The 10,029-nt window shown below is 41.9% G+C and overlaps 1 protein-coding gene across 3 annotated transcripts in view; it reads right to left on the bottom strand.

The window, feature by feature from the left end:
- Positions 1-10,029, bottom strand: part of TJP2 (tight junction protein 2) — a 137,170-nt gene that overhangs the window by 22,340 nt on the left and 104,801 nt on the right. For all 3 annotated transcript variants that reach the window (XM_007466773.1, XM_007466772.1, XM_007466774.1), the window contains 6 exons: positions 7,615-7,718; positions 6,555-6,708; positions 4,919-5,027; positions 4,680-4,813; positions 2,931-2,997; positions 1,697-1,847 (listed from right to left, as the gene is read on the bottom strand). In XM_007466773.1, the coding sequence (XP_007466835.1) occupies positions 1,697-1,847; positions 2,931-2,997; positions 4,680-4,813; positions 4,919-5,027; positions 6,555-6,708; positions 7,615-7,718 (719 nt within the window). The remainder of the gene's footprint in view (positions 1-1,696; positions 1,848-2,930; positions 2,998-4,679; positions 4,814-4,918; positions 5,028-6,554; positions 6,709-7,614; positions 7,719-10,029) is intronic.

The raw sequence follows: 10,029 nt of genomic DNA, 5'->3' as shown, positions 1-10,029 counted from the left end.
GCCATGGCCGCTGAGCCTGCGCGTCCGGAGCCTGTGCTCTGCAACGGGAGAGGCCACAACAGGGAGAGGCCCCCGGACCCGAAAAAAAAAAAAAAAAAAAAAAAAGAAGAAGAAGAAGCTGGTTCCCACAGTTTCTTCCTTGTCGGCAAGGTGGTAACAGGAAACAAGACACTTTCTCAAGTAGAAAACATTGTGTATCACGACTTTTACACATGGAAGTGACTCTCATTTTAATGACTTAGAGAGGTCTGTCAAGCCCCTAAGTGAATTTACTATTTTTTTTCATGAAAATTCTGAAAATCCTTTTCCCCACAGGGTACAAAAATATGTCATCCTTGAACCTTCGTGAGCGAAAGTTTACAAATTCCTACCTGACTTCCTACAGTCCCACATCAGTTAGAAAACACGCTTTTTCTTCTTTGGCATCAGCCCACGAGTAAATTGGTATAAGCTGGCACTCAAATGGGGCTCTTATCGGTGGCACTTGGTAAGTGCTATTTCCTAGGATCATGTGGTACCCTGAGGTTCACTCAGGTACACCTAGTCTTCTAGGATCCTGTCCAGAGCCAAAGAGGGTCTAGAATGTCACTGGAAAGCTTCAGCAAAGCTCAAGGTCAAGGTTTGCTCTTCACCGGCTCCAGAAATGAAATCTGAACTACCACCATGAGGCCAAGGGCCAAGAAGGAAAAGGACCACCTCTTTTTGTGCTCTGCCTGCTTCCTTTGAGAATTCTGCTTTTCTCCCCTCTCCTCTGAGGCTAGACGCTCTTACCAGACCACCTAGTACGCATAAGAAATGCAAATTTACAGAAGCAGAAATTCTGGTGTAGACAATTCCCCAGCATCTGTATTTTTATAGTCACAAGATAGGGCCACAGGGCGTGTTCTTGAAGTTAATTCTGAAGTCAGTGGAAAATACATGATAAAATGTCAAAGATGAGTTGGTTATCATTTTTTTAAACCAACAGATTATACAAACATATATATAGTAAATTGAAAAGTACCAATATTTGATTAACCAGGGATTCTACTTCCTGGACAATTTTAGATATAAGTAACACACTGAGTGGCAGCAACTCGTTAGTTTCCAACAGGATAAAGAACAGACACTGACTTTCCTACTCTGTGCCAAGAACGCTGCTGGGCGCCTTGCGAGTATCATCTGTTCTAATGTTCCCAGGGTGCCTGCGGGGCAGGTATGCTTATCCCCATTGAACAGATACAGAAACCCGAGTCTCAGAGCCGAAGCCAAGGCCACAGACTAATATGAAGCTGGGAAAGGATTCAAATCAGATAATCTGATGCCAATACCCACCTTTGTTCAGTTATAGCACACGGCCTAAAGAGTGACAACCAAGCAGGGGAATCAACTAAAAACCAACCATTAGCAAGATTTTTGAAAGCTCTTCCACCTAGGCCTTTAGTTGAAGTCTCCATTTTATTGTTAATCAAACTAATAAAAATCTTTGTGAGGGTCTTGAACACTATAAAGCCCCACAGACATAGGGATGAGTTTTGGGTTCCAGGACTGAGGGGACAGGACCCATTCGAAGGAAACAGAGACCTGATGCTTGGCAGCAACAAACCTGCAGTTGGTCTATTTTCACAAGCTGGACCACTTTCCTGTCCCTTATGTAAGACCCTCCAGAAAACCCCATTTCCCAGTAACATTTAGAAACAGGGCTGGGATTTCCTACCTTCAGAATCTGGTCCCCTTCTTGAAGACCTTCTTGCTCCGCTGAGGTACCCTCTTGAATGCCAGCCACAAATATCCCAACATCATTGCCACCGGCCAACCGGAGGCCCACGCTGTCTCCCTTCTTGAACCTCACCATTTTGGTATTGGGGCTGCAATGGGTTCCATTTCAGGAAAGAAAGATGGGAGATTTTTTTGGCGGGGGTGGGGGGGGCGGGGTAAAGGGAAACCAACATTAGCAGTGAGCAATTTAATTTATTCTATCTATAGAGTGATTTACCCTTTTAAAATCTCTCTCTCAGGGCTTCCCTGGTGGTGCAGTGGTTGAGAGTCCGCCTGCCGATGCAGGGGACACGGATTCGTGCCCTGGTCTGGGAAGATCCCACGTGCCGTGGAGCGGCTGGGCCTGTGAGCCATGACCGCTGAGCCTGCAAGTCCGGAGCCTGTGCTCCGCAACGGGAGAAGCCACGGCAGTGGGAGGCCCGCGTACCGCAAACCGAAAAAAAAAAAAAAAAAAAAAAAAAAGAAAAGCTCACTCTCATTTTTCTCATATAATCTATAATTTTATCTTCCTTGGGGCTGTGAGATGAATATCAGCAGGCCACTTTACCAGTGAAGAATAGAAATAGAGAATGTTTAAGTAAACTCATTCAAGATTAAAAGCAAATAATGGGCAGGATTAGAGCAAAAATCAAGGCCATCTGATTCCTACTTCAGGATTCTTTCAAAGGAAAGCCTGCTGACCCCATAGGGATCCTGTCAAATGGAGACACAGCCTGGGTCCAGGGAAGCAGGATCCTAATCCAGAGGCCACTGCTTGGAAGCAGGGGTTCTCACTGTCAAGTGCAGAGCACTGTATCACTTCTCCCATCCCTCCACATGCAGGATCACCTGTCACTATAGCCCCTACAGAGGCACCATACTTAAGCAATACTTCCTCCATCTGGGCGTTCTTGATCTGGCAAACTCAAGTATTCAAAATAACATCTGGAAAACTAGCCAGGTAAGCAGACAAGCAGACAAAGTTAACATTCACTCACTTCCACATTTTACTCATCCTACAAATGATTTCTCTTTCTCACAAACAGTAGCAGGAGGGGTTGGTTAAAGGGCAGCTGATTATATGCAAAATCACCATCTATAGTTTAAGAGAACCATTCTTCCAAATTTCCATTAAGGAGATAGAGCTGTGTGGAGGAAGAAAGGGGGAAAGCAAGAAAGACTGAAATACATACCCATATATTGCTAAATCTTCAGGACTCGGACGAAGAACAGTTCTTGGGGCTGGTTTTGGTGGAGGAGCTGTGGATTAAAAAACATCATTACCAACCTGGACTAACAGGTTTTGTCTTGTCTCTAAATATAAAGATCACAAAATCCACAAAAAATTCAAGTCTGTACCCTATGCTACATATATGTTATCACGTCAAACAAAACTGCCTTAAGTTTAATTCTGAGGCATTAGTAGGTGTCAATGATTTCTCAGAAGAAGTGAGAAGAAAATAAACCTTTAAAATGCAAGGTGGGGCTTCCCTGGTGGCGCAGTGGTTGACAGTCTGCCTGCCGGTGTAGGGGACATGGGTTCGTGCCCCGGTCCGGGAAGATCCCACATGCTGTGGAGCGGCTGGGCCCATGAGCCATGGCCGCTGAGCCTGCGCGTCCAGAGCCTGTGCTCCGCAACGGGAGAGGCCACAACAGTGAGAGGCCCGGGTACCGCAAAAACATAAATAAATAAATGCTTGAAAAAAAAAAATGCAAGGTGCATAATCACATTTACAAGCAGGTAGCATTTTTTAAGTAATTTAAAAGCCATGTAATAATGCTGTTTTTTTTCATGGATAAATATGTATGCATTTAAATCATGATAATTTTATGGGGTTGGGGGCAGGGATAGGGAATGGAGTTGAGATCAGAAATGGGACATAAAAGGACTTCAATTAATCAAATTTGTCAAAATGTGACTGTGACATAATTAGAAGTATGTATTTGGTCTCTGCCCCACCCTCAGAGATCCTAAAGTCCCTATAATCTCTGGAGTGAAAGGGGTGCCAGGAGTATCTTTTGCTCTAATGTTCCATCTTTGAGCCCAGTTCCTGACACAGAGGTCCTACATCCCTTGCAATTTCCTGGGTGATGGGAGCATCCTTTGTTCTAAAGAGATGACTCCTGGATAGCCTCAGGGTGGGGCTGGTCACCAGGAAGAGAAAGCCACGCACATGACAAAGCTTCCATAAACAAGGGGATTCAGAATGCTTCAGGGTGGGTGAAAATATTGAGGTGCTGGGAGGGTGATGTGCCTGGAGAGGGCAGGAAAGCTCTCCACCCTCTCCCCAGACATTGCCCTATGGATCTCTTCCATTTGGCTGTTCCTAAATTGTATCTTGTATTTAAAAAAATAAAAATAAAAAAAAATAATAGTAAATAAAGTGCTTTCCTGAGTTCTGTGAGTCATTCTAGCAAATTATCAAACTTGAGGAGAGGGTCATGGGAACCCCCAGTTTAGAGCTGGTTGGTCGGAAGTGAAGGCGGCAACCCGGGACTCGTGACTGGCGCCTGTAGTGGGGGCATCTTGTGAGACTGAGCCCTTAACCTGCGGGGTCTGCACGAACTTGGGTAGTCAGTGCCAGAACTGAATTGAACTGTAGGACACCCGGTCGTTGTCTGGAGAATTTGAGAACTGGTAGTTGGGCAGAGGACAAAACCCACACAGTTGGTGTCAGAAGTGTTGTGAGCAGGTAACAGTTCAGGTTGGGATCAGGGATGGGAGACAAAAGGACCATGACTAATGAAACATAACAAAAGGTGACCACCCTGTTGGCACACAGAAAGAGCTGCTATTCTTTATATTTTTCTCAATATTAAATGAGATAGGAGTGCCTCTTCCATATATAAAAATGATTTTAAAGTAATTTCTCTCTTTCCAGCCACCTTCTGGAATTACCAAGCACTGACACCTGAACATTACTGTTTAAAATGAGCCTCACCTGGGGATTCCTCTTGGTATGTGGGTTCCTTGCTGGGCTCTGAGCTCACTGCAGCTGCAATATCCCCAGTGGACTTTAAGGGAGTGGGTGTGGCGCCCATCCTGGACCATCTGCTATGAGTGTCCTCTCTTGAACTTAAGCACACGTCATGTTAATGTCTCATCATGTGACAGATTTGCAAATACGTATGTGCGTACACTCACAGGGATGTGTGCGAGGGAAAATACTCATCATCTTACTTTGGTCTTTCCTTCAGCTTTTCATTCGAGGAATGATAATCATAATCGGAATACTGCTGTCGTCTGTCCTCCGGAGAAAATGATCGGTTTGACTCTATTTCTGAGATATCTGATTTCAAAAATAAGAAAAGACTTCTTAATAAAACATTTGAGACCTGTGCCAGAAATTATTCTATTCTCTGGGCAAGGAAACAGGGGAAACGGAAGAGAGGGCAAGCAGTAAATGTGCTATTAGTCTGAGAGTCTTTCAGAATCTGATCGTTTGAAAGGAAAGGCATTAATTAACAAAGAGGGCTCTAAATCCAGAATTTTATGTTCCTCTTTCATCATACTTTCCATCAAAGCTGACACTGAAGAGGCAAAATCCAATGATGGGAATATATGTGTGTGTGTATGTGTCAATCTATATTTGTGTATATACACACATACACACACACACACACACTCATTTTGAGTGTGCACATAGACCAGCGCTTCTCAAACTTTAATGTGCATACATATCACCTGGGATCTTGTTAGAATGCAACTCTTCTGGGCCGAGCCTGAGATTCTACAATTCCATCAAGCTCCTGGATGACACGATGCTGCTAGTGGGCTAAGGAGCACACTTGGAGTAACAAGGAAATAACCCGTAAGCTCCTAGCACCCTGGCATTACTTCCTGTGCTCTACTTGTTTTCCTGTATTCAGAGCAGTAACCACCTGATTAGACACTGTATATAGCAGAAATTAAACCAAGTTTTAAGGTTTTATAAAGTAATTCTTTTAAAAAGCAACAAGTCCATTTCTAAACTTGAGAACTTAGTATTTTCTAAACTTTTCTGCACAAAGCCAATACTAGATGGTTAAGTAGGAAATAGCATGCCTACTTATTTTTATTGGTAATTTTTACATGGTTAAAATGTTATCGTATGTACTGTATGTCAACTATACTTCAATTAAAAAAATAAAAATAAATAATAAAGACATGCCCAAGAGCCCCCCGCCCCGCCAAAAAGTAAAGGGCTAAGAAGACACAAGACCATTTTGAAGGACAAGAAGTTGGATTTGGCTGTGGAAATAAATGAAGAGAGACCAAATAAATAAGTGTTATCTTATGTAAAATTCAGATTCAAATTAAAAAAAAAAAGAAACGACTATAGCTTCATAAGAGAAGAGGTGACACAGATTGCTAACCAATGAATACCAGAATATTCAGCCATTCTGACTGAGTCTATTATAGTGTGTACCAGTTTTAACTATCCTCTATATTGTCTTCTCTTTGTTGGAAATATTAACAGTCACTTCAAAAAAAAAATCACATGATAAAGCACAAGAACGAGCAATTTACAAATGTATGTGGTTAGTTCTGTGAACCACTCCCACATACATTTTTTTACTAACAAGTTTTGTTTTCAATGGCCTAAATCAGAGTCTGCTGGGATTCACAAGTACACCAGAATTTCATACTGGAATCCTAATTTCAACAGACCCTTCAATAAGAAAATACCAACCAAACCTGGAATTGAAGTTTAAAAGAGAGGCTTCTGTTAGAAATTTAACCTGCAGGTGAATGGCTATGCTAAATAGAGATGACAAGGCAGAAACAACAGTCTTAACACTCCTCCAGCTCAGCTCACAGCCTCCCCTTTCTTTACCTTCTATTTCTGAGTCGCTGTCATTTAAGGAGGGGATGTTGATGAGCGTCTGCTTGCTGTCCCTCAACACCACGAGCTGGAGTTTTCCTCTTGACTTTTCTATCAGTTTTCGAGCATCCGTTAAAGACATGTTCTCAGTTACGGTTCCATTTATCTGTGTTTAGGAAGAACAGTAATGTTCCATGCAACACAACTACCCACAGCAAAATAGAAAATTCTCATTTTCCTCTTCTAAAAAGTTAAGGGCTCTGGCTCAGTTACTCAAACAGACGTGGGCTTTAGGATGACTGACTGAATAAAAATGAATTATCCTTTAAATTAAATATAACCCCACATGCCTGGAACCCAAACACAGGCCTGAGAAAGCTGTAGTGTACTTAAGTTACTCTGCTAATTTATTTAACTTCCAAGCTCAAGACGATGGTTTGGTTTACTACTGGAACATGTTTCCTGACTAGAGAGGTTTACAAAAGCTATTAAATATTCAGCATTCATATACCACCAACTTGCCCTCTCATCTTTCCTTCGTTTAGAGAACAGGAGCTTAAACTTTTAATAAACAGGGAAGAAGACAGACTTTGTTGAGATTTTTTTTAAAATTTATTTAAAATTTATTTTTACTTAATTTATTTTATTTTTGGCTGTGTTGGATCTTCGTTGTGGTGCGTGGGCTTCTCACTGCGGTGGCTTCTCTTGTTGCGGAGCATGGGCTCTAGGCACGCGGGCTTCAGTCGTTGTGGCACACAGGTTTAGTTGCTCCGCGGCATGTGGGATCGTCCCAGACCAGGGCTCGAACCCGTGTCCCCTGCATTGGCAGGCGGATTCTTTACCACTGCACCAGGGAACCCCCAAGATTTTTTTTTTTTAACTGACACTACACTATTACAAATCTCCAAGTCTGGTTTTCCTGATAAAAATGATCTCTCTGCTGCTCTTCCTGGCTTTGTCTTATTATTGACTCATATCTCAACCAAGTTTCACTGAGTTGGCACTTGAACGTGGAAATACAGACTAGGAAGCTGAGCATGAACCCAGCTGTTCTCTGCCCTTTTCCACCCACCTTGAGAATTATGTCTCCTTCATGCAGGTTGCCATCTTTAGATGCTAGACCTGTTCCGGTCATTTCCTTTATGAAGATCTGACTCCCGAGCCGGAGACCATACTCTAGAAGACAAACACACAAACACGTATTTCATCAACGTGTTCAGAAAACTAAGGCTGGCTTTTAGGATGACTTAAAAATATGTATGCAAAATTAATTTTGCATGTGAGACAGTCTGTAAGCCCACTGGCCTTCACTTGTCAAAACAGTCGATGTCATTAAAAAAAAAAAAAGAAAAAGAGGCAGAGGGACTGTTCTAGATTAAAAGAGACATAAAAACCAAATGCACTGCATGAAACTTCACTAGATCCTCAATCCAATATGGGGTAGAGATGGGGGTAGGGGTGGATTACATTATTTTGGAGCAACTTCAGCATTAACTGCACCATAATATATTAAAAGGCATATTAATGCTAACTTTCTTAAGAGTAATAATGGCATTATGGTTATGAAGGGCAATGTTTTTATCCTTGGGAGATACCTGCTGAAATATTTAGGGGTAAAGGGTCATGTTGCCTGCAACTTACCTTCAAGTGGTTCCAAAACACCATTTAGAGACAGAGAGATGCGGTAGGGGAGGAAGACGGGGGAGGGAGAAAGGGAATAAAAGGAGAAATGAAACAAATGTGGCAAAATGTTAACAACTGGTAAAACTAGGTGAAGGCTATTTGAGTTATTTGCCACAAAATTGACACTTTTCAAAACAAAATGTTGGGGAGAAAAAAAAAACAATTCAGTACATCTTAACAGGTGTGTTCTACTGACAATACAGTTGCCTACAGGAAAGTACCACAAATAGCAAACCCTCTATCTGTAACAATTTAGATTGTGTGGGATTTGGCACTGAAAAAATGTCACTGTGTGAAGAAAAGGGGTAAATAAGCCAGCAAAGCAACAAATAAAGTATTCAACTAAAACTGGCAAAGCTCTGGGGATTTATGGACTTTGCATTGTTCTCAAGAAAAACCACTGTATTTACTAAGTATGTATATTTTAAAATATTTTAAATACTATTCAGACTATTCTGATTTTACTTATTAAACATGTAAAAATACACACTTTAAGGATGAATTTTGGTTATTTTAGGAAGCCACCTAAACCTACCAGGTTTTAAAAGAGGCACACTCAAATTTTATTATTATTGTTATGGACTCAGTGAAGTCAGAAACAGAAAAATAAGTATCGTATATTAACACATATTTGTGGAATCTAGAAAAATGGTACGGATGAACCTATTTGCAGGGCAGGAATAGAAAGGCAGACGTAGAGAACGGATGTGTGGACACGGTGGGGGAGGGTGGGATGAACTGGGAGATCAGGTTTGACATAAATACACTACAATGTGTAAAAGAGATAGCTAGTAGGAACCTGCTGTATAGCACAGGGAACTCAGCTTGGTGCTCTGTGATGGCCTAGTTGGGTGGGATGGTGGGGGAGGGAGGTCCAAGAGGGAGGGGATGTGTGTACGCATATGGCTGATTCACTGCACTGTGCCGCAGAAACTAACACAACATTGTAAAGCAAATTTTAAAAAATATTTATTTATTTATTTATTTAATTTATTTGGTTGAGCCAGGTCTTAGTTGCAGCTTCAGGGCTCCTTAGTTATGGCGCCAGGGCTCCTCAGTTGTGGCATGGAAACTCCTAGTTGTAGCATGCATGTGGGATCTAGTGCCCCGACCAGGGATGGAACCCGGGCCCCCTGCATTGGGAGCACAGTTTTATCCACTGCGCCACCAGGGAAATCCCAAAAGCAATTATACTCCAATAAAAAAAAAAAATCTTATCAATTCAAAATAAAGTAACTTTCTGCCACTTAGAAGTAGATTTAAAGATAAGTTTTAAGTGACTTATAGTAAGTTAGATTCAGCTCTTACCACAAGGATTAAAGCTGTTAAGGTTCACCCCCGCCCTTTAGGGAGCTGATACTCAAGAAAGAATAAAGGTAAGACAGACAGCATTTTCTTCAGGGATGGCAATTCCTTACAGGTTAAACAGCCTCGCAGCCCAGGACAGAAGGTTGAGACAAACTTGAGCAATGACTTCTTTCTCACGTGTCAACAATTCCTCCATCCTGTTAAAAACTGCACTCTATTGTAAAATTACAAATAGGTTGCTATTGGTATGTTTGTGGGCACCTCTCAAATGAGGAAAAAAACTCAGTTGGCCAGCTTCTAAGACTTTTACCAGCAAGGCTATCTGATGCCCATGAAACATGTAAAAGCTGGCCATGTGAATGGATCCTATTTTTCTTAATCAAATGTAGGTTTTGCCTGCAGCCAGATATTTTTAAAGATTAATTCTTTTTTTTTTTTTTTGGTACGCGGGCCTCTCACCGCTGTGGCCCCTCCCACTGCAGAGGACAGGCGCCAG

The sequence above is a fragment of the Lipotes vexillifer genome, unplaced genomic scaffold, assembly GCF_000442215.2.
Source record: "Lipotes vexillifer unplaced genomic scaffold, Lipotes_vexillifer_v1.1 scaffold948, whole genome shotgun sequence".
Classification (NCBI taxonomy): Eukaryota; Metazoa; Chordata; class Mammalia; order Artiodactyla; family Lipotidae; genus Lipotes; species Lipotes vexillifer.
Note: the sequence above shows the minus strand (reverse complement) of the source record. Positions and strands in the feature narration are given on the sequence as shown.